General features: G+C 38.3%; 1 protein-coding gene across 2 annotated transcripts in view; it reads left to right on the plus strand.

Moving 5' to 3' along the window:
• Positions 1-26,149, plus strand: part of LOC306881721 (receptor-type tyrosine-protein phosphatase F-like) — a 161,886-nt gene that overhangs the window by 70,885 nt on the left and 64,852 nt on the right. For both annotated transcript variants that reach the window (XM_079435952.1, XM_079435951.1), the window contains exons 5-11: positions 604-789; positions 7,124-7,234; positions 17,794-18,063; positions 18,961-19,542; positions 20,336-20,469; positions 22,250-22,394; positions 25,224-25,529. In XM_079435952.1, the coding sequence (XP_079292078.1) occupies positions 604-789; positions 7,124-7,234; positions 17,794-18,063; positions 18,961-19,542; positions 20,336-20,469; positions 22,250-22,394; positions 25,224-25,529 (1,734 nt within the window). The remainder of the gene's footprint in view (positions 1-603; positions 790-7,123; positions 7,235-17,793; positions 18,064-18,960; positions 19,543-20,335; positions 20,470-22,249; positions 22,395-25,223; positions 25,530-26,149) is intronic.

A 26,149-nucleotide genomic window follows, 5' to 3' on the forward strand; every position in this document is an offset into this window, starting at 1 on the left:
TGCATTCACACTAATGCACAGATCTATTTCGATATATCAGATGTTTTGTCCTGCTCTGAAAACATAACTGACTGTGTGTAGCCTACATCAATTTCTTATAAAAGTATTCGAAAATGCAAGTGCATTTAACCGCAGCCGCAATCGAGCTTCAGGACAAACAAACACAAAGCGCACGTGAAAGTCTGTCAGTGTGCGAGTTTCGGCAGAAATGAAAGCATATCTAAAGTAAAACACGGCGGGTGGAAGCACACACTTTCAAGCAATGCGCATGTGTCTCACAGCGCATATTCTGTGCAGTGAAGCCCACCGCGTCTCTAGCGAACACACGGTGCCATCTGCGGGAAAAAAACAAGCTCAGAATCGATTCTGAAATATTCAGAATCGTTGAAGAGAGAATCATGGTGCATCGGAGAATCTATTTTTTTCTCCCACCCCTACTAATGAGACTTTTTGGCTTTGCAGGACAATTACATCTGGCTCACATATCTAACCCCTGATTCGTAGCAATCAGAGTTCTTCAAGATCATTATCCTTATTTTGCAAATAACTCCTTTTTTGGCTCCTAGCTTGACCTGTTTTTTTTGTTTGTTTGTTTTTCTGCAGAAAGCCAGATTCCTCATGGCTTCCCCACCATAGACATGGGCCCTCAGCTGAAAGTGGTTGAGCGAACAAGAACAACCACGATGCTCTGTGCCGCCAGTGGGAACCCTGACCCAGAGATCACTTGGTTCAAGGACTTCCTGCCTGTAGACATCAACGGCAATGGGCGAATCAAACAGCTTCGTTCAGGTAAGGATTTCACTCTTTTTTAGCCTTACAATCACAGTAGCAGCAACAAATGTACTAAACTTAAATAGTCACAAACAGTGTTGGGCTAGTTACTCAAATAATGTAATATATTACTCATTACTAGTTACTCCTTTCAGAAGTAATATTGTTACTTTACTTATTACTTTCTGGCAACAGTAATTACTTACACTACTAGTTATATTACTTTCTCTTCACGCCCCACAGAAGTTGTAACTGTGTATCGTCCACATATAATTTGTCTAGAATGTTACTAACAACATATTTTTGCCTCATCATTTGACCAAAATCCACGTTGGGTCGCAGTCAGAAGTTATTACAAACACTCAATAGTGACTGATAGTGACATTCAAGTAGAAGTGTTGTATTAATCTCATTAATTGTCATGTGTAGCTTGAAGTAATTTTTCCGTTACCCATATACAACTATATTTTATGTATTGTATCAAATCACATAAGTTTGTAAGAATTTTCCAAAAAGATGTTTAATTATAGTAATATAATGTACATGTTGATCAGAGGGATGTGGGTGGGATGTTATGCCAAAGTAAAGCCACAACTTACACATCAGTGTTCAGATCATATTTTTTCCTGACAAAATCATTGTAATGCAATATTTCTATCTGCTGAATGTAAGCTTTTCCATATACCAAGCGTGCCTGCTGCACTGGCGACATCACATGCATGTGCGAGTCGTGAAAATTACGAAAATAAATCTAGGAATTATTTTATTGTTAGATTTGAACTGATTTTAACTTTATAACTGTTTTATGGATAGCAACTGTAATATTATTATTGAAATCGTATTAGTAAATAGTTACACTACTAGTTACTGCAAAAAGTCATTTTATTACAGTAACTAGTAGTAACTAAAATAGTAACTAAATTGCTAGTAACTAGTTACTGCCCAACACTGGTCACAAATATAGACATAGTTCTGTTTGCACTTACCACTTATTTTCCATGAATGTTTTACTACAGTTTAATGAATGCCTATGCAATATTCCCACATAATAAAAACTAGAACATCAATAGTTTTTTTGCAATGTCAGGTCTTTGGTCTGCCAATTTGTCTTTGCTTACCATGGAAAGAGAAATGTATTGACTTGGCCATAACGTTAAATGAGTCTTAAGCCACGTGCAAATGGTCTGGGTAATTGTAGGCACACTTACGGGAATGTGAGAATGCCGCGAGAGGGGATCAACCGCTCTATTTACATTGTAGACCTTCCTAATGGATAGACCACTCAGGTCTGACCTAGGATCAGACGGATGAACAGGACTTTGCCCAGGCTGGATTAATGGCTCCTGACTGACTCGGAGTTTATCCCTCTCCACTAAATCCACTTCATTTAGAGGGCAAGTCCACAGCAGAGCTCTTTCTCTGGTTACTAGCATCAGCGTCTAAGTACACAGCTGAAAGTTTGGACTGCTACTTTGAATCCCTTCATTTTGCTTATTTCGGGAAACATCTTAGGTATACATAAAGTCAAATTAACAAAATGTACTGTTCCACCAAAGATCAAAACATTGCTTCCTCAAAGATTATATCTCTGGACAGCATGAGGCGCAAAGCTTTTTGTCCCTTTTAGGACACTCATAACATAAAAGTATGACAGTAAAACTAGTTTTATATGGCTTATCTGCCATTTTAGTCTTTAGGAGAATAGTGAATTACATGTTTGCTGTTTTACTTGTGATAGATACACATTTTCTGTTAATGGCATTGGTAATGGCGATGTAACCTTACCTTTTTTACCGATAGGTTAAGTCAACATGAAATGAACTCTGTTTACTTTCTTAGGTGCATGATTCATAGCCTTTCATCAGACCTCACATAGTATGCAATAGCAGTTGATTAACCAGTGCGTCTAAAAAGTGATGCAATGACTTTACCTGCTGACGATTGGCCGGACTTTCATTACTAGAGCCACCATATTGCCAGTACAGTTTCTCCCATTCATAACATTATTAGTGAACCATCTTAGATATTATACAGTATTTGCCAATAGCCAAAAAGCTATTCACATATTGTTTTAGGCTGCTACTGTAATTAGCAAGATTTTAGCTTTTATAGAAGCTAATGCTAATGATTAACACAATTAACATGTAATCAAATACCATTTATCATTCTAATACATCCTGCTCAACATTTTTTTTTTTCTGCTTGAATATTCTGTTTCACTTTGAAAAATGTCAAATTATGGAAGTAAAACGAGTCAAATTTCATATGTACAGAATTGCTGCTAGCTGATTCTTCTACTCTCACACAAAACTTATTGCTTAACTTCCCATGGTCTGTGAACAAAAATAACCTGAAAACACTTTGTTTCACTCTAAGCTCTGCAAATGTTCCTTAAAGCATCAACTTTGGCAGACTATCTCAGAATTGTAGCAGAGAGAAAGTTTGCCCTCGGATCTTTTTTCCGAGCTAATTCCATTGCACCAGACAGCCAACATTCAACTAATCCCCGGAGAGCAGTAGTCTGGCTCAACTTGATTCCTTTCTGTTTAATTAATCTTACTTTCATTTGATTCCCTCCCTTTTGTTTTCCTTATCTCTCTTTGTCTATCTCTCTTGTCTACTAACACTTCTCTTCAATCTTGTTTGCATTCAATTTACTTCACCTAGGGGGCTCGCCGATACGAGGTAAGACAGCTGAAATGTGTCTCACGAAACATCTCCTCCATTACCCGTCTCATCACCACCGCTGTCATTTCCTGCTTGTTCAGTATATACACAACCTGTGTCCCAGCATTCAACATGTCTATGTTCTGATGTCTATATTTGGGGGAAACAATACAACAGAAATACACTATTGTTCAAAAGTTTAGGGTCAGCAAGATTTTATTATTATTACATAAATTATTATATTTACATAAATTATTCTTTGTATTCAGCAAGGATGAATTAAATTAAGCTTTCACTTCATCAAATAATTTAAAAAACACATATCACAAGAAGCATGAGACATCTTTTTAAAACATCTTACTGACTCGAAACTTTTGAACAGTAGTGTATAAATTACAAAAAAAAGATATGCATTATTTTTGAGTCTTCACTTTTTAGGGTATTACAGGAATAATTCTTTAAATTTATTTGATCATTTACACACCATTATGTTGTTCCAAACCTGTGGAACCCCAAATTAGATATTTTGAAGAATGTCTTGATGGCTGTTTTACAAGCAGTAAAAAATATTCTTTAAAATATCTTATTTTGTGTCCCACAGAAGAAGAAAAAAATGGAATTACATGAGGGAGAGTAAATAACGACAGAATTTTGAACTCTTTGATGAGGTAAAGAATTGAATCTTGCTAGTTACTGTGACATGCCTTTGTTGTGGATATTTTTTGAGACCCGAGGCTTTTTAAATTTAGGCTATGAGTTTGGGTTTCAAGCTGAAGGCCGTCTTTAGAGTCTCCAGAGTGTGTCTCTTACATTCCAGTTGGGCTGTGATGAACCGAAATGATTGAATTTGCATACTACTTACGCTAAAATGAGTATGTATGGGAAATGAGGGCAAGGCCCTGATTGTTAAGATGGAGCATTCGATCAATCACACAGTCGCTCTCAGTTCTGAATGAAACATGGATTTCAGAAACACAATTGCTAGAGGCGAGTGCTTGACAAAACCGACATTACCCTACTTCAGTCTTACTTCCTGGAGTTTGACTGTAAAATGAAGTCGAAAAAGTATATTGCACATAACAAAGGCCTGTTTGTTACCACTGACTGTTGAAGCACGCCAGTTCACCTCAGGTTTATGAATCAGGAAGTACGTCTGGCTTGCTAGGGGGGGAGGGGAGCTGACACTGCCTTATGTTCCCAAATGGTTACTGATTTTTACTGACTGAATTCTCAGTGTCCATGGGAGTAATGTTAAAGCAGGTCTTTGTTCAGTTCATCTTCCCCAACTCATATTGTTTTGTATCTGTTTAGGAAAATGTTTCATCTTCATACAGTTTTCTGTCTTCATCCAGACACAGTTTGTCCAACAGTGTGTGTGTATTTTCTTGAAAATGCATGAGGTGACTTACTTCATCTCTGGTTGGAAGCGTTAAAGGCATAGTTAAGCCAAAAATAAAAATACTGTCATCATTTACTCAACCTCATGTCATTTTAAACTTGTATGACTTTCTTGCATCACAAAAAAAGACTGTTTCAACTGTCCATTTAATGAAAGTAAGTCAGGTCCAAAACAATATTTATTGTATGGGCAAAAATATCTTCTTTTTTGTTTTGCAAAAGAAAGAATGTCATACAGGTTTGGAATGAGGGTGATGGCAGAATTTTCATTTTGGAGTGAGCTGTCCCTTTAATGTATCATGTCACATCAAACACTTCAAAGATGTCAAATGCTTGCTTTAAAATAAATAAAATAATGAAATAAAAATGTAATTATGAATGAAAGTGGGGATTTTTCACATTCTTCATTCAGTTTCTATGGAATTTTGCATTATTTTTCTTTATTGTAGTCGCTTTACTTTACAATATGGCACCATCAGTCAGATGTTGACAGGACTGAGGGGTGATGGCAATCAGTGCTGAGCAATCTCCGAATTGATTAGTAATTTGCTGCTTGTCATGGTAGGAAACACCAACAATCAGTTTTCCCTTGAACTTGGAGATTGGGCAAGGTTAGTGGTGCATGTTATTTCTTCCCTGCAGCACTTGGGATGCTGGGAAGTAGTCAGGGGTAAACTGCAGGTGATAACCTATGCTATGGTGGTACACCACTGCCAGAGGTAAATATGTGTGCTTTTGCCAGATTAAGCAAATATTTAAGTCAAAGCAAACACCATATCTGTGGTTAGGACACCCGGATTGATTTTTCATTTGATGTTCCTGACTTTTGCAAAGTGGGTAGGTTTAAAGTATCCACTGCATTTAATGTTGGTTAACAATTATAGTGATTTGACTCTGTTTGTATTCTGAAATTATATCTTTAATAAATGGATAAATACACAACCGGTTAAAAATTAGGACTAATTCATTTTTTTTTTAAAGATGTGTTATATGCTCTCCAAGGCTGCATTTATTTGATCAAAAATACAATAAAAACGGTAATATTTGGAAATATTATTACAATATAAAATAACTGTTTTCCATTTTAATGTTTTTTAAAATATACGGTAGTTTGTGTCAAATGATCATTCAGAAATCATTTCAATATGCTTTGTGCTTAATTCATATCAATAATTACTGGTGCTCAATTATTAATAATGGTTTTAGCATTGATGTTGAAAACATTTCTTGTTGCTTTATCTTTGTATGAACCGTGATTTTTTTTTTTTTTCAGGATTCTTTCAATTAAAAGTCTAATAGAACTATACATTTTATAAATGCAATCTGCTGTAACATTGCAAATGTCTTTACTGTCACTTTTGATCAGTTTAATGTGTTCTTACTGAATCAAATCATTATTATTATTTTAAATCATTCTTACCCCAAATTTGAATGGTACTAGTAAATCACGAAACATTGAAATGGTTCAAAAGGAGATATTTTGAAGAATGTCTTAGGTGCTGTTTTACAAAACTGATATGTGGTTCTTGTTTTACAGTACTGGTAAATATTTCTTAAGCAGCTTCCTGAAGGGTTATTTGACACAAGACTGAAGTATTGGCTGCTGAAAATTCATCTTTGCCATCACATGAATAAACTACATTCTAAAATATATGAAATAGAAAGCAGCACTTTTAAATTGTACTAATATTTCACAGTAGTACTGTTTTGCTGTACTTTCCATCAAATACATGCAGCCTTGTAAGCATAAGAGACTTCTTTGAAAAACATTAAAACTTAATAATCCCAAACTTTTGACCAGCAGTGTATGTGTTAAAAGACTAATCAAACAATGTTCTTATGTGACCTTACGAAGCCCAATTGTTATCTATAGCGTCCAGACAGGCTGCGTAGTTTTGTGCGGTATTGACGTTTTGTTCTTTTTGGTGTGTATAAATATGCCACAGCAGTAATAAAGTCATGTGCTGTAGCGTAATTGGCTCTGACTCAATGACATTAATATCCTGAAAGCTTTTTCTAATGACAGTGAAAGGCAAATATGTTGAGCTATAGACTCACTCAACCTGCAAAATCAGCTTTATGCATATGTCTTAGGCAGCATTCTAAGCCAATAAACTATATACACAGTGGAACAGCTCTGACATTTAAACAGGGAGTGTTTACTGATTATTTGCAGTGAAAGTTTGCGCTTTGGTGGGGAAAGTTGCAACGGGGGATTCATAATCGTGTTCGTAAATCAAAGAAGTGACTTTTAGCCTTGATTTTTTTCCTCTCTCTCTCTCTTCAGGAGCTCTGCAGATTGAAAACAGCCAGGAATCAGACCAGGGCAAGTACGAATGTGTGGCTACGAACAGCGCCGGGACACGCTACTCGGCCCCCGCCAATCTCTACGTGCGAGGTAAGAGATGTGCTCCAGGTGCCGCTCCTATCAAAACAACTTCCTCAACAATGCTTCACACCTTTATTTTGACCATGTTGCAGTTTTGTTTTGACTTCCACACGTGTTGAACTTTGTCTGACATTTCGGAGCCAAGATAAACCAAAAGTTGTTGTCCAAATCATGCCGGAAACAAAACATTCCCTATTATGTTTTGAATTCATAGCAATGGAAGCGAAGGTAAACATGCATATTTCTCGCAGTATTTGTTGTGAGAGTGAGAAGACAAAGATGAGTGCCATAGAGGACACCTGCCGTATTAATACATGGATTTAAAGGTATAATAGTGTTGAGGCATTGTCTGTGAAACAGAACTCTGGGAGTGCTGTTGTTATGAGTGTCAACCCCTTCAGCTCTTTCCATGCAGGTAATAACAGGGATCTTATGGCAGGTTGCCAGTATGGCCTCCAGCTAGTGACGTTACGGTGCCACCCAGTAATTGTCACGCAAGCGGTTGAAGACTAAGCCTTCTCATGCTTCCTGTCAAACAAACGGACGAAAATGTTTCATACAATGGGATTAAACTGCAGACATCATCGTACAACTCAATCACGAGATCTTGCTATGAGTGGCGTCTAAACGTATCACAAGTTAACAAAGGGGTTAAATTGTATTTTGCATAAAAATTAAGCTTATTTTTAGGAACATTATGTTTAGCATTTTGACATTTTTATGAAAATTCAACTAGGGCTGTGCAATTAATCGAAATTCAGTTTCGATTTCGATTTCGGCCTCCAACGATTATGAAAATACAGTAATCTATATAAAACGATTTTTGCGCCCCGCCCCCATTCCACCCCCTTTCCAGCAGCGTGCTTGCGCTCCTCCATAAAAGCCCAATGTCACGCGCAAATCGGTAAAATCACGTAACGAGACTTTTGCAAAATGGGACGTGCTTGATTTATTTAAGTATATTTGATTTATTCATATTTTTAAAAACATGAAAGAGAACTTGCGCTGTTCCTCGGGAGGATTACCGTGTATGCGTTCAGAATCGGAACAGAACACAGACATGTAAAGCCAACTTTTAGTGCCTAAACTGTAAAATACATGCAAAAATGTGGCTCTTAGTGATTATTCACTGTAAACCCTCGCCAGTTATGAAATAAATGAACGTAAAGAGTTGAGAATGAAAATACGTGTGTAACAGTAAATTGGATCCGTGCAGCTCTTAAAGTGACAGTGCGCTATATTTATTTATTCAGTTTCTGTAGTTGGCTGTTAACTGAATACTTTAGACTTGCATAAAAAAAAAAAACTTAAAGCACAGTTTGTTTCATTTGTACCTTTTTTTTATTCTATTGTATTCATTTGCTTTTTTTATTACTGGCAATATTTATCATTTTGAGGACCTTTTTTTTTTTTTTTTTTTACTAATATTAGTTACTCTAATATGCTGCTGTGGTATTGAGAATTGTGAAATTTCGCTGGTCTCTAAAATGTAGATGTCATAGCAACTTTATTTGCAGAAAATATATATTTGGTCATATGTCGCACTAATAATCGTGTTAAATAATCGTGATTACAATATTGACCAAAATAATCGTGATTTTCCGCTAACTAAGTTCTCATTATGGTAATGCAGTGTTTCCCCTACCATTATTTTATGGTATTATATAAATAAATTTATGGTATAAAATAATCAAATAATAGAACAGGTCAATACCTTGTTCTTTTATTAAACAAACTAAATAGCCTTATGTTATTTATCTTATTTACACAACGACATGTCATTTCGGTCTCTACATTACATAGTCGCGCTCTCTGTATCGTGCACAGCGGAGATCCGCCCCGATGCACGCGTGCACACACACACACACACAAACAAATGTACGTGCACACACAATTGAGCACACTCCCACTCGTATTTGTAAATATTAAGCCGCAAAAAGACTATTTAAATATGAATTCTGCGTGTCTCTGTGTTATGAATGGCGCAGACGCGCGGTTTTGTATACTACAGGTGAGTCTCAAAATCAATGAATCAATGAATATCGTGAAAAAGTTCATTTTTTCTTGTAACTTATTTCAAAAAGTGAAACTTTCATATATTTTAGATTCATTACATGTAAAGTAAAACATTAAAAAAAATAAAAATTTCATGAGCTCACATCTCATGAAAGTCAAAAATCCAGTATCTCAAAATATTAGAATATTTCCTAAGATCAATCAAAAAAAGGATTTGCAAATCAGAAAAGTTCAAGTTATGTAAAGGTATGTTTACATTTGTTACATTTACATTATGTTCATTTATGCACTCAATACTTTGTCGGGGCTCCTTTAGCACAAACTCCAGCATCAGTGAGGAATGGCATGGAAGCGATCAGCCTGTGGCTCTGCTGAGGCACTATTGAGCCTTCAGCTCATCTGTATTGTTGGATTGACTGTTTCTCATCTTTCTCTTGAAAATATACCATAGATTCCATATGGGGTTCAGGTCAGGCATGTTGGCAGGCCAATCAAGCACAGTAATATCATGGTCAACAAACCACTTGGAAGTGGTTTTGGCACTGTGGGCAGGTGCTAAAGTTCTGCTGGAAAAGGAAATCATCTTCTCCATAAAGCTTGTCAGCTTGGGGAAGTCGTGGCCTAATGGTTAGAGAATTGGACTCGTAATCGAAAGGTTGCGGGTTCGAGTCCCCGGCCGGCAGGGATTGACTGGTGGGGGGAGTGAATGTCCAGCCGGCAGGTGGGGGGAGTGAATGTCCAGCGCTCTCTCCACCCTCAATACCACGACTGAGGTGCCCTTGAGCAAGGCACCGAACCCCCAACTGCTCCCCGGGTGCCGCAACATAAATGGCTGCCCACTGCTCCGGGTGTGTGTGTGTGTGTGCATTTGTTCACTACTCACTGCTGTGTGTGTGTGCACTTGGATGGGTTAAACGCAGAGCACCAATTTCGAGTATGGGTCACTTGACAATACGTCACGACTTTTACCTTAGATGGAAGCATAAAGTGCTCCCAAATCTCCTGGTAGACGGCTGCATTGACTCTGGACTTGATAAAATACAATCGACCAACACCAGCAGACGTCACGGCAACCCAAATCATCACTGACTGTGGAAACTTCAAACTGGACTTGCTTGGGTTCTGTGCCTCTCCAGTCTTCCTCCAGACATCGATTTCCAAATGAAATGCCATATTTAAATTTATCTGAAAAGAGGACTTTGGACCACTGAGCAACAGTCCAGTTCTTTTTCTCCGTAGCCCAGGTAAGATGCTTCTGATGTTGTTTCTGTTTCAGAAGTGGCTTGGTAGCCCTTTTCCTGAAGACGTCTGAGCATGGTGACTCTTGATGCAGTGACTCCAGCTTCAGTCCACTCCTTGTGAAGCTCTTCCAAGTGTTTGAATCAGCTTTGCTTGACAGTATTCTCAAGCTTGCAGTCATCCCTGTTGCTTGTGCACCTTTTCCTGCCCAATTTCTTCCTTCCAGTCAACTTTGCATTTAATATGCTTTGATACAGCACTCTGTGAACAGCCACTTCTTTCAGTAATGACCTTCTGTGACTTACCCTCTTTGTGGAGTGTCAATAATTGTCTTCTGGACCATTGCCAAGGCAGCTGTCTTCCCCATTATTGTGGTTTCAAAGAACAAAAGATACCCCAAATGCATATTCTAAGGATGGTCATTTATTGAAACTCAAATGTAAAAATTCTAATATTTTGAGATACTGGATTTTTGACTTTCATGAGCTGTAAGCTCTAATCATCAAAATTAAAGCCAAAAACTTTTGAAATGTTTTACTTTACATGTAATAAATCTAGAATATATGAAATTTTCACTTTTTGAAAAAAGTTACAAGAAAAAATGAACTTTTTCACGATATTCTAATTTTTGGAGATGCACCTGTACTTGTACTGAAGCTCGCGTGAGGCTTCCGGTGATATTAGTGTCTGCCGTCTCGCTAATGAGGACAAAAATACATGAACAACATCTCCAGAACTGCTCTGAGAGTCACTTCATGAGCATTTGACTGTTTCATTTGAGTAAAACTATCCTCATTATATCATATACACAAAGAAATATAAAGGTATTCACGGCAACCCGTCAAAATAAAAGTTTGGTTTACCTTGAAGTCATTGCGGCAGAAATAGCCAACATTACTAATGTAATAGGCTACTAATTATTAAAACCTTAGTTTTAAGGGATAATCAGACAATATTTATTCAATGTTTTTAATTGTAATATTAAATTCAAAAAATCGAATTTGTTTCATTTTCTTTAATTAAAAGATAAATTAAATGAATGTTGTATGCCTTAAAAATTGCAATACACAACACAGAATTTCTGAGGGAAAAAAACATAGGGCTATTGTAAGAATAAATTAAACTTGTTTTTATGCTTTCAAATAATTAGACATGCAAAACTAGGGTTGGGTATCGTTTGAATTTTATCGATTTCGATTCTGCTTATCGATTACGATTCTTTTCGATTCCCGGTTTCGATTCCAATGTGATAAAATAATATCAAACATTTATCCTGTGTCTCTTTTTTGCAAACCATATTATTGGAGCTGAATACCATGGACACAAATCAACAGGGTACATAAAAACTGGACTCTTTAAGAGCTGTTTGTGTGCAAAATAGAACTGCATGATTCTGGATACATTTTTTTTTTTTTTTTTCAATGGAAGTTGTGGTTCTCTCATGATTCTGCAGAAAAAAATATTAGACAACTAAACAAAATCACATGTAATTTATGAATGACTCACTCTGGATGTACTTGTTTCATTACTGGATGAATCAGAGTCCTTGAACTAATAAGAGATTGTTCAAAGACAAATACATTTTAACAGACCCCTTTCGCCACCTACTGGTGTAACGATGTAATCGATAAATCTTCATTTGAAGTGTCAAATTACTTTCAAAAGGAGAGGCTACCGTACATATCAGAGTTTAGGCTATATCTGAACTATAAATTTTATAACAGCGCTTCTGTGATTTGAATGTTTGTAACAGAAATAATGATACTATGTGGTTGAAAAGACTGTGAAGCGGTTTCATTCATATACATGACAGCTGCTCTCTTTAGGTCAGCAGCAGCGCGAATGCAAATGTTCAAATCCGCTGTACTGACGAACCAAGTGATCACAACATTGAGGATCACAAGGTTGAGGAACGAAACAGACGAATCATTGTAATTTAGGAATAGAATCACGTGTTTGAATCATGTTCACGATCTTTAACGATCTATTAAATTAATGTCATGTTGGTGGTGACACCTCTCTTGAAACATGTTTAGCTATCACAGATATCATACTTAGCGTTTTTGGCTTCTGATCGCAAATGTAGCGAAACTTTGGAGCATTTAGATTAGCGAGCAAGGTCTTGGCAGATCGCTAGGTCACACCGGTGAAGAAAAAAAAAAGCGCATAGGAATCGATAGGCAGAATCAAAATTTTTATTTGACAACAAGTATCCGATTCCTGACCTTAAGTATCCGATTCTGGAATCGGAATCGATTTTTGATTCCCAAGCCTATGCAAAACACAGAATTTGGTAACAATAAAACATAAGGTTGGAAAAAATAACATTTCATAGGGCCCTAAACATGTAATTTTTGTTAAACTTTTAATAACTTCATGTTAAATTGTTCAAGTTTCATGATTTTAATTAGCTAGACATGCTTTTTGATTAATACAAATTAGTTTAACCATTAAAAAGGAATCCAGAAAAATTAAAATGGAAAAAAATGGAATCCACTGCCAGTCTGTATGGCCCCACCTTTCACTACAACGAAATTTAACATGCACAGCCAAAATAAGAATAACAAAACAGGAACTTTTGGAGCTATATCAATAGATAACTTCCTCAGAGTTGACAGCTGCATAATGGGTCGCCTTTATCCATCTGTCCATCACAGCTTGGGTGTGAGTGCTTGTTTTTCAAAGTGTCTCTGTAAAACGGCTAATCATGCTTTCTCTTCAAGGGCATTCAGCACAGCGTCCTGGTTCCATTCCTCAGCCTCCCGTCCCCGCTCATTTATCTGCTCACGCTAGATGAGTTGGGTGCCTAAGACTGCCAGCCTGTCTGTCCTAGCTGCTTCCTTTTTCCTTGTCCTCAGCACTTTTTGGGGAGCTGTCTAAATGCTCATGACTGTCTCTCTCGCTCGTTCTCCCGCTCTGTCCGTCTGTCTGACAGAGGACTATATCACCTGGGAGAATCACAGTCATGTATACCGGCTGTATATGTGAATGCTCATTTGTCAGCCACTTATTCCGTCGTGAAAAGTTGTCAACCACTATCTGCTCTCCTTCCTCTTCTCTTGAAGCTGACAACAAATCAAACAGAGTGAAGTGGGCACACACTTCATACCCGCCTGTCTGTTTATTATATCTTGTGTGAGTGTGTGTGTGTGTGTGGGGAGGGGGGGTCCTTTTACCTTTGTTCAATATTTAAGGAAGATGACTTTTAATATTGCTAATGCCTGTCGCTCAGCTAGTTTTGTATCGTAGTGTTACATTGGCAGTCCTAACAAGCCTTTAACTGACATCATCATCTTTCATGTGTCAATGTGTGGCAGATTATGGCCCAGGGCTCTTTTAGATGACCCCAGTGGCCTTCTCTGCCTCACTGGAGATATAGTTATATATGCTCACATGCATACAGAGACAGCTGTCAGAAACAGTTCAGTTATTCTGAGTTGTCTGTATAGTATAGCAGTAATGTTAACTCCTCCAAGGAAAATTCAAATAATATGTCAGTTATCCTATGCTGGTCCGATTGTTAGACTTTTTTGTGGAAGTCTGTTAAAACAAAAAATAAATGTTAATTATGACTTTTTTCTCAATAGCTCACATCCGAGACTGCACACAGTGGCTTTGTGTCTCATAATGTGGCTTAATTTGTTATTTTAAACTTTCTTAAAATGAATCGTTTTGCTTTTTACTGTGATATAAATGGGCTCCCATTCACTATTTGTTCCACAAATGTTTGGTGTTAGTAAGAGTTTCTGAGAGAGAAGGGGAAAAAAACTAGAGGGACGACCACCATCAATAACATAACTGACCTCCTTAAATGAATATCCGTAATTAAAGGAATAGTTCAGCACCAAATTAAAACTGTCATCATTCACTCACCCTCATGTCGTTTCAAACCTGTATAAGTTTCTTTCTGATGTTGAACACAAAAGAAGATATTTTGAATTTTGAAAAATCAAATAGTTGTTGGTTCCCTTTGACTTCCATAGTAGGGAAAGAAATACTTTGGAAGTGAATGGGGACCATAAACTGTTTGCTTACCAGCATTCTTCAGAATATCTTCTTTTATGTTCAACATAAGAAAGAAACTCATACAGGTTTGGAACGACACGACGGTGAGTAAATGATGATAGAATTTTCATTTTTGGGTGGACTATCCCTTTAACCTCTGTTTATGTGAATGTGTTCCCTATAAACATGCAGTGATTCATTTATTTTACATTGATCAGGTATTTACCTTTAGCATTGTAAACAGTATGCATGAGATATGTGGTACAGTATATACAAATCTAAGTTAAGTCTGATTTTCCATTGCATTTTTGTAACCGCCATAAAATTATTCACAAATGTTTTTTCATGTTCTCTTGTCTCCCATTTGTCTTTGTCTTTCAATTCATCCTCATATCACTCGGTCACACTCGCACCTCATGTCTTAGACCCTCGAGGAGGTTGGTTCTTTTCACTCTTGAAACTGGATCCCTGTTTATCAGTCCCACTCCCTCTGCTATGTCGCCCTCACCTGTGTGTTCAGGCTGAATGTGTTGCGTCAGGTGGTTTGCATGAACCTGATACTCCATGACGTAGGGGCTGCTTTCACAGATTACACTTGGTGCTGGATTAAAACGGATAGCTATGTTATTTAATCCAAGCTAGTTTTAATCTGTGTAAAACACCCACTTTAAATTTTACAAACAGTGAATTTTTTAAATATTTTTTATTGTATTTATTATTTAATTTAATTTAAACTATTTTTAATTTCATTTAAACATATATTTTTGTCATGTTTAAGTGATAGTTTTCTGTTTAATGTCACGATGCATGTATGCGACTCCTACTGAACTGACTCCCTTAAATGAATACCATTAACCTGTATCAAATCTCCATTCCATTGCATTTTTCTAACTGCCTTGAAATCATTCACAAATGTCTTTTCATGTTCTCTTGTCTTCCATTTGTCTCTTTCAATTTCATCTTCATCATATAACCTGCTCGAACTCTCACCTCATAAAGTAATCCCTCGAGGAGGTTGGTTCTTTTCACTCTTAGCCGCTTCTTGCAGACCTCAAACTGGATCCTTCTTTAATCAGAGACCCTTGTTATCAATCTCACTCCCTTTACTATAGCAATGTTATTTAGTCCAAACTAGTTTTAATCTGTGTAAAATATCCCCCTTAAATTTTTACAAACAATGATTTATAATATTTGTCAATAATTTAATTTAATATTTAATTTTATTTGTTATACACACACACACATATATTATATGTATATATGGGAGAATATATACAAATCTAGCTTTTTCAAATGGAGTGTCGTGTTTCGATTGTGTCTGTCTTTATTAAACATTCCATTGCATTTGTCTAACTGCCGTGAAATTATTTACAAATGTCTTTTAATGTTCTCTTGTCTCCCATCTGTCTTTGTCTTTCAATTTCATCTCCATTATCACTTGGTCAAACTCGCACCTCATGTCTTAGACCCTCGAGAAGGTTGGTTCTTTTCACTCTTAACCGCTTCTTGCAGACCTCAAACCGGATCCCTCTTTAATCAGAGACCCTTGTTATCAAACACTCCCTCTGCTGTCGCCCCTCACCTGTGTGTTCAGGCTGAATGTGTTGTGTCAGGTGGTTTGCATGAGCCTGATACTCCATGACGTAGGGGTTGCTAAAACTAAAAGAGATAGCAAAGCTAGTTTATACTGTTTTAAATATTTTTAAATAATTTCATTTAAATGTAATTAATTTTTTATTTAATTTAATTTTAAACCTTTTTTCTTTTTTTTGTCAGGCTCAAGTGCCCGTTTTCTTTTTTATCCCACAATGCATGTATGGTTTTGCTCGTGAATAGAAACTCTTTCAACCAACCTGCTCCCTGTTACGTGATGCTTTATAATAGAAATATTACATCTGTTGTATTACCCACATTGAATTTCCATTCTTGTACAAGTCATCGTCATTGTATGTCCATGTCCATAGTCATGGTTTTTCAGTGTCACAAACTTCCCTGGAAATCAATATTTGTGAATATTTGTATTTCTTAGACATGCTATTGCTACTGTAATTCTTTTGCAACAGCGGACTTGAAGTACTTTGTATTTCACATTGCCTAATTCAAAGAAAAAATTCTCAAAAGTCTATTGTTTTGCCTTTAAAGTGCAAACATAATGAGGAGAATAACAAGCTTGGTCATGGTATCTATCTGAAAATAAAATGAGAGAACAGTCGAGAATCCAATTTCAGGAGGACCTGTGCAGAAACCAATTATTGCCTATGCCATTTCTGCATAGACAGACACGAGGCAGCGGGTCATTAACACAAATTGGAAGAGTCTGTTTAATGTGCTGCAGTTTTATACTCCTGTTTTGGGAGAGTAGGAGAGGAAAAGTCTCTCCAGCTTGTGCTTCTTGTAAATAGTTCAGCATTAGCGTCCCCAGTGATAGCCACCAGCTACGATTCTGAGCCCTGCACAATAGAGACGGAAACACATCCTAGTATTTGCATTGATAACAGAATACCCTTTAAAAACGCTGATGTTTCTCTCACGCTGATCTTTGTGGATTAGTTCCTCGTATATCGTGAGCTTGGCCTCATGCAGTCGAGTCAGTATATGTCAAGGCTTGAATTCCATTGATAGTTCTCCTCTCTCCTCCCCATCTCTGCACAGTGGCAGCAGGCTCTTTTTCGTCTCCATGGGAACCTCTTTTAATGTAAGGTTTATCTGCATATCAGAGGCTCACAAAGAGAAGGGCCCAGTGAACAATGTGTCTCCCACAAGGTCTCAGACAGGTTCCTGAATCCAGGCAGGACTGAGCAACAACAGACCGGGGTCTCAGTGCCACCGGGCGATAAACTGACTGAGAAAACTCAACATCCTGCAATGCCTCAGCGAGGATGATTTTTTTCCCTCAAATGCATAATTCAATAAAGCTCCCCTTTGGCTTGAATTTTAATGTATCACTCTATAAGAAATACCATTACGATGCCTTCTTCACCCTTCCCCCGGCACGTATTGGTTTATCGCCCTCTTCTGCACATATGTGTGAGCCGCAGTATTGACTTCATGCCTCCAGTTGTTAAGCTTCAGGCTTTAACAAATGGAAAATGTGGCAGCTCTGCCCTTGAAGCAAATTTGTTTGACTTGTCAGCTCAACTTCATGTTAGTTTGTTCATCTTAGTGACATAGCCCTAGTATTCACACTAGAGATGTAGTAATCACAATAGATTTCCCTGTAAATGGTCTTTTCCAAACTGTTTTTGTGTCAAAATTGATATAAAATAGTACCTGTTGAAACTCACACTGCATGTTCTTCTTTCTGGTAGTACGGCGAGTGCCGCCCCGTTTCTCTATCCCACCTACCAACCACGAGGTGATGCCAGGAGGCAGTGTCAACCTCACCTGTGTGGCTGTAGGTGCCCCCATGCCCTACGTCAAATGGATGGCTGGAGAGGTGGAGCTCACCAAGGACGAGGAGATGCCTGTGGGACGCAATGTCCTGGAGCTCACCAACATCCGTCAGTCGACCAACTACACCTGTGTGGCCATCTCATCTCTCGGTATGATCGAGGCAACCGCGCAAGTTTCTGTCAAAGGTAAGATCCCTAAAAAAGTGTATGGTAAAGGCCCAGCTATACTTAATTTTCCATGTTCCTCACCGTCTCGTAGCGCATTGAGTGTGCAAACCATTAAAAGTACACTCAAGCATGTGTGTACTACTTACAGTAGTTGAGATATGCTTTTGAGAGCTGAAATCATTTGCAAATGCACTGTTGCCTGCATACAAGGATTTTCATTTAAAATGATATCACATGGATTGACCTTGAGCCGCAGCGGAATAAGTGTACTATAGGTTTTAGACAAGGTTTAAGAACATAAATAGGGTCAGTTCTGTAGATTTTTCAAAGATTCTGTAGACTCTTAGTTTACCCAAGACCCTGAACAGGTTGTCAGATACTAGAAAAAGTTATTTTCCAACTGCAACCCCAAGGTTCGGGCCAGCTGTTTGGTACGACTGGCAAATACACACAAAGAAAAAACATGGACACTTGCTCTGTGCTGACTGAGCTTTAGGGACTTCCCACGTTTTACTGTGGGCTCTGAGAAAATGAAAGGCTTTAGATTATTCTAAGCATGTGTTTACCCAGACCAGATGTCTGGAGCTGTATCAGTGCGGCTGGTCCCACCAGACAACACTGAGCCCTGCCAGACTTCGTTCCCCGTCATCATGGCTGCCTCTATTGATTGCACTTTGCACTTCACCAATCAATATGGACTCGAAGAATGTCACTGACATTTATCTGGAGTCCAGCCACAAATCTTAAAGACACAATGACGAGGCGGCACAGTCTGCCTTTCTGTGAATCATCAGAATGCAAGCCTTTCTTCTTTCTCATTCTGTCTTTCTCTATTTTAGGAGTGTACCGTGTAGGCAGCTTAGCCTACATATGCTGTCATCTGTTTCATTTCCTTTCTTATTGTTTGCTCCTCAGCACTCCCAAAGCCTCCTACGTCTCTAATTGTAACGGAAACCACAGCTACCAGTGTTACACTGACATGGGATTCTGGAAACCCCGAACCTGTGTCTTACTACATTATCCAGTACCGGGCCAAGTCCTCTGACACCAACTTCCAGGAAGTGGACGGTGTTGCCACCACACGTTATAGCATCGGTGGTCTCAGCCCTTATTCCGAGTATGAGTTCCGTGTCATGGCGGTCAACAACATTGGCCGTGGGCCACCCAGCGACCCAGTTGAAACACGGACGGGTGAGCAGGCACCTTCCTCCCCACCACTGCATGTCCAGGCACGTATGCTGAGTGCCAGCACCATGTTGGTGCAGTGGGAACCGCCGGAGGAACCTAATGGTCAGATTAGAGGCTATCGCATCTACTACACATCTGACCTGGACGCGCCTCTCAGCGCCTGGCAGAAACACAACACGGACGACAGCCGTCTCACCACCATCTCGAGCCTGACCCCCGACATCACCTACAGCCTGCGTGTGTTGGGCTTTACATCTGTAGGGGACGGACCCCCATCTGATGTGTTGCAGGTCAAGACACAACAAGGAGGTAATGTTTAGGGTTAATGAATAATACGTCAATGCTTTTACATGGGGCTGAGTAAAAAAATTATTTTTTCACTGATCAGTCATGATGTCGCATGCAATAACATTGCATGATCAGTGTAGTCTGATTCTTTAACAAAGGACTCGTATGAACTGGTTCTTTTTAGTGAATCAAAAACACACAATGTAATCGGTGTATTCTGATTAATGAAAAGTGACTAATTTAAACCAGTTACTTTTAGTGAACCAAAACTTACAGTACAGTGTGACTATTATAGTCTGTCTCATGAACAAATTACTTTCATTAAGTAGGTTATTTTTTTTTTTGGTGAATTCAATCATACATCATAACTGGTATAGTCTGATTCATGAACAAATTACTTTTTTTAATAGATTGTTTATATAGATCATTCCAACGGAATCCTTCAGAGGGGCTGATAAATCAACATCTTTATCATTACTTCTGGTTATGGAATATATTAACATATTACAGGGTAGATGGATTGGGCCCTGTAGTTATTTGTTTTTATTATTATTTCATAATTTTGTAATATACCAAATTTGAAGGTTCTTCATATAATTTACAGCAAAAGAGAGAATTTTTAGAAGCAAAATTGACATTGTGACTAAAATGTACCCAAATGAAACAGAATCATAATGAAATTTAATTGAATTGGAATCGGGTAATGTGTATCAATACCCAGCCCTACTTTTGCCCAGTGCATTGTCATTCCAGTACCATAAAAATACTTGTGCATCTGTTGTCGCTAACATCTCTTTGTCTGTTGAAATTCAAGTACCTGCTCAGCCTTCCAACTTTGAGGCCGAAGCAGAGCTGGATACACGGATCCAGCTAACTTGGCTGTGGCCAGTCCAGGACCCCATCATCAAATATGAGCTGCTATATTGGGAGGCTGACTCAGAGAACAAGGTATCACGCCAGTGCTTGTTTCTGCCTGATTCATTCAGAATTACAAGCAGACCAGATATTGAACGTGTGCAGCTGTTGCTGTGGGCCATGGATATAAATGAAAGATAGCCAAAATTGACATTTCACAAAATGACTGCAGGCAAAAGTCTGCAGTCAGTTGATAGAATTAGATTGTGCAAAAACAGAATGTACTTATCAGTGCTCAGTGCTTGACAGCATTTCTAACTGATGCCGGAATGGACTGTTTGGATGTGTTTTCTTGATGTCAGTTGATCCACATTGAGAACAGATGTCTTATGCGCACTCATTGTGATAGCCATCAGTGTGTCTCTATGCTAATACAAAGCTTCTCAGTTTTTTTGTGAAAAACTTCTACACTCACCCTATAATCTTGTAATGAATCATAATGAATGAGTAAAATATACGTAGATTTATTCATTTAGCTGATCCTTACTGTGCGTTCACACCGCCGCCGACGAGAGCGTCAAAATTCGCCCTGGCCGCCCTGACTGCGATGCTGTAGAAAAGATTTGTGGACGCGCTGACACTCTGACGTAGTTCGTATGCTCGTCTTGTATTTAAAGGAGCCGCAAAGGAAACAAGCAGGTTGATCTTGTGCAGACTGACCACAAGTAGAGTATAAGTTAACCTCATGAAATATTTTAAATGTGAAAGTGAGAAATTGATCGATAGAAAGAACTTAATTGTAGTTACATGTTTGATAACCAAATAAACCAATTAAAAGCCATTTGTGTGGTGTGGATTTGTGTTCATGGTTAAGTGTTAGTCTAATTTCAACATTATAGGAGACATTTACTAGCCTTGGTCTTTAATTAACATTAATTTGTGTGCAGCCTACATTACAAACTGTCCAGATTGAAGTGTAGCCTTAACAATTGGTCAAATCGGTGTTGTTTTGAGCAAATAAATTGCATTCCCGCTGAAAAACAAACGTTGTAGCGGGAAAATGTCCCCTATAATTTTTATTTATTTATGTCCCTGTACACAAACAAGGACACGTCAAATATTATCGGGAAACCCGCCACAGCAATAATTAATCTCTCTTCCATTTTGCTTGGGAACTAATGTGGTCGGAACCAAAGTTTACAAGGCTGCGTTCTCTGGAACCCTCTCAAGTGGAGGACTTCTACATTCCGATTGGTTGCCGCCCAACCGCGTCATAGCTCATTACCATAAAGTTGACCTGATTTCAACTCTCCTCGACGCTCTCACCGTCCAAGACTCGCCGCGCCGCTCTCGCCGGAGCTCGCCGCCGGCTCACATTGAAAATGAATGACTTCCGGCCACTTTGACGCTCTCGCCGGCAGCGGTGTGAACGCAGTTACAGAGAAAAAAAATAGCAGCTTACAATCTTACCTGTTAAAAGTTTTCTGAGAAATAATACTGCAGTGGTAATACTGAAAACAGCATGTTCTGTCAGTTATCGCTTTTTTTTGTTGAATAATGTAAATGCATACTTTGTGAAGACCTACTGATATGTAAGCCATTATTTGCTCAATCTCTCTCTTCTCATGATCGAATCTGGTCAGGTTTAAGCAGACTAAATGATTGGAGACGTCCGACATACGTCATCAGACTCTGTTGTTTCACCAGAAGATTGAGTTATGTTAATTAAAAATGACAAGGTCAAAAAAATCATATTCATGGATGAATTGTTCAATAAGTATAAATTGCACAATAAGGTCAATTACATGAATTTTCATGGTCTGTTAGACCAAGTAAAGATATGGTTATTGAGATTTTGATGTTTTCTCTTCAGATCCATGTGACCTTCGACCCTGCCGGCTCATACGCTGTTGAAGGTCTAAAGCCGGACACTCTGTATAAATTCTCCTTGGCAGCCCGCTCTGAAATGGGGCTAGGGGTCTTCACTCAACCCATCGAGGCCAGGACCGCCCAGTCCAGTAAGTGCCCTCTTTTTTGTCTTCATCGTGTCAACTAACCCAAACTTGTCCCTATGGACAATCCAGAGGACCTCTTTTACCTTCCTTTCTCAAGTTATTGTCTACCATCTCCACCATTAATTCTCTCACACCTCTAAGCCAGGGAATACCTTTATACATTGAAAAGGGCGAAAGGTACGTTCGGTGTCTGCTTGTGCCTTTGTCATTATTATTTAGGCTATGTGATTTGTAATTGCTGCAATGTTAAAAGCCAGAGGAGTGAAGCCTACTCAAGAAAAGGAGCTGAAGCACTACATTTGTGCTAAATGTAACGCTCTACTTGCATATAACCCATCCCAACCATATCAAAAGATGTTCAGTGTTCAGAGAATATATAACAAAATTTACAGTCATCTCACAGTATCAGAGTACTTCCTTTCCCCCGGAGTCTCACACAGCCTCATGTTCTCCTAGAGACCTGTCTATCACCTCCTCCAGGACTCAAAAAGCCCCTTTGATCTCTGAGTTTTATGTCAGGACCCCCCCGAAAAAAACAACAACCTTACAATCTGCCGACATGTTCAGCTACGGCTGCAGTATTTTTGTCACCAACTCTAGCATCAGGCGTTTGTAGTGGCTCTCCCGCAGTTGTCAGATTAAGGACCGCCTGATGAGAGACGACTCGTGCTCAATCCCACCGTAGGCGCTAAGAACGGTGCGACGTCACCAAACTGCTCTGGTTGTTAACAAAGGAATGCAAGCATGTTAAAATCCCAGTGTACATTCTTCTTGTTCTTCTTCCACTCTCTTTTCTTCCTTAGTTAATTATTGTAACTTGTTTATTACGCATTTATGTTTATCATTTAGAGCTGCATGAACGAATGCCATTTAGCTTTTTTGATCATTGTAAATTGTTGTTGTGCTGTTGTCGTAATTTTTTATGCCTCTGGACTGTGTTGTGTTGTGCAGGAACTTTTAATTTGGTAGCTCACCTGATCTCAATCCGTCGCAGACTTAATAAAAATGCTGCGCTTATCTCAGCCACTCAGAAGTGGCTCCAAGCCTGCCAAAAGAAGCTAGCAGCACACTTTAGCGTAGGCAGGATGTGGAGTATGCTCTCGGATGCGTCAGCTGCCACACTCACTGACACTTGGATCTCTGACAAACGGGGGGCTGTTGTCTCTCGGCCAATAGGCTGACTGAGAATGTGTGAACGCCTGTTAAAACACAAACCGAAGGCCTTTCCTCTGCTTGTCAACACCCAAACAGAGAAAGGCAGTAAACGGTTGTGACTTTACTGATCGCTGTGACCAGGGTGAGAGATTAACACACAGCACCAGCTAAATGAGGATACTTTTTAGCAATGGCAGGTCATTTTAATCAGTCTTAGATTGTATAGTAACAACAACACACTCTTAGCTGTTAAAAAGACTAACATTTAAAAGTTTGGGGTCGGTATGTTTTTTTTTTTTATGTTTTTGGAAAAAGTCTTGTATGTTCACCAAGACTGCATCTATTTGTTCAAAAATACAGTGAAAACAGTGAAATATTATTATAATTAAAAATATATTAGAATTTTACAATTAGTCATTTATACAATTCAATAGTACTTATTTTGTTTCCTGTGAGTTTTCAACAGACATTACTCCAGTCTTCAGTGTCATATGATTCTTCAGAAATAAAATAAATATGCTGATTTAGTGCTCAAGAAACATTTCTTATTATTACTAATGTAAAACAAAAAAATGTGGAAACCTGTGGATGAATGGATTGATTAGATTTTTTTTATTTCTTCAATAGAACAGCCTTTATTTCAAGTAGATGTTTTGTAATAATATTAAAGTCTTCACTGTCACTTTTGATAAGTAAAAAAAAAAAGACTCTTACTGTCCCCAAAGTTTATACAATTTGTGACCCTGGACCACAAAACCAGTCATAAGTAGCACGGGTATATTTGTAGCAATAGCCAACAATGCATTGTATTGTACAACATTATTTGCTATTTTCTCAGTATTTTGATTTTTTTGCATCCTCAGATTCCAGATTTTCAAATAGTTGAATCTCAGCCAAATATAATCCTATCCTAACAAATCAATGGAATACATCAATGGAAAGCTTATTTATTCAGATTTTAAATGATGTGTAAATCTCAATTTCCAAAAATTGACCCTTATGACTGGTCTGTGGTCCAGGGTAACATACCATTAAAGTACAATTTTATCCTATGTGCACATTCTACCATGAATTTTCTTTTAATTTTTAAATATTTATTTTAATATTTAAAAATAATAATAAAATAAAATAAATAAACCAACACACATTAAGCTTATCCAAACCAACATTTATTAAAGACTATATTGTAAACAAATGCTGACAAAAAAAAGTGTTTTTGTGCATTAGTCCAGTTTCACGTACATACTAAGTTATTTAAAAAAAAAATAAATAAAAATAATAATAATAATAAAAATAAACAATTGAGTGTCCAAATTTTTACATCCAGCCACAGATGGTGGTTAACAGAAAAGTTAGTATCTCACCCTGGTTGTGTCTTAGCACCATTAGATGGTGGTAGATGGTAGATAGTTGTGCTGTGCAGTACTGAATTTTTCAGTTTTTGAAATCACATCAAAGAAAGAAAAAAAAAACTATTGGCGAACCAAGCTGTTCTAACTTAAATGGTTTCTAAGGCATAAAATCAATTTAGAATTCTAATTTGAAATTAGACAAAAAATACAACACAAAGTAAGACGCTCTCTATTGTTGTGCCAACCTCTTAGTCCAGAAGCAAGCTTGCTTTAAGTTGTTTAATTTTGCTTGATGCCCTCCCCCTTGCCTTGCCCCCACCTGCAGCCCCCTCTGCCCCCCCTCAAGACGTGCACCTGCTCAGTCTGAGCTCCACCAGCATCAAGGTGAGTTGGGTGGCGCCGCCCGCCGCTAGTCGCCACGGCGCTATTGTGCGCTACACAGTCAGCTACCAGGCAGTGAACAGCGAAGACACTGAGCGCCATGAGGTACCGGACATTGGAGCGGATTCCACCAGCTATGTGCTGGAGGGCCTGGAGAAGTGGACGGAGTATCAGGTGTGGGTGAGAGCGCACACCGATGTGGGCCCTGGCCCTGAGAGCACAGCTGTGCGTGTCCGTACCAACGAGGACGGTAGGTCTGAAGTATCCTATGTGGACTACTAATAAAGTTGGGCTGCTGCTGGCTGCTGTCTTTCTCTTCCTTTTTTTCTGACAATTTTAAGCATGGCTATTAACAATTATTCCTATTCGTGACTGGAATAGTCTCACCAGAATTATAAGATACAAACGGAAATGAACAGAATCATCTATGAGTTGGTTTCTCAAGGAATTACTTTAGATTCTACAGTCTGAAGTGTTTGTGCCTTTTAATTTTCTTGCTTGTCAAACGTTTTTCATGAAATGATGTGGTACGATCGGTACTGAAGTCAGATACTTTTAAAAGTTTCAAGGCTAGAGGGTCATACTGATATATGTGAACTTGCTCATAAAGGCATTTGTCACCTGTCCTCGATTGAACCTGGACCTGAAAGCTGTGTCTTTTCCTTAAGAGTAACGGTGACTGAATTTGGTAGATGGAGCATTGAGTTTTAATTATAATTGAAGCAACTATAAGTGAGGTGGGAGCAATATCACAGAAACATCCTCTTAGAGCACCATAAAATCAGTGGACCACTAACCAAGGGTTGAAAGCTCAGAGGCATCTTATCATTGAAAGACTATTTGATCTAATTGTCCTATACTTTAACAACA

This window comes from Barbus barbus (assembly GCF_936440315.1).
Source record: "Barbus barbus genome assembly, chromosome: 15".
NCBI lineage: Eukaryota > Metazoa > Chordata > Actinopteri > Cypriniformes > Cyprinidae > Barbus > Barbus barbus.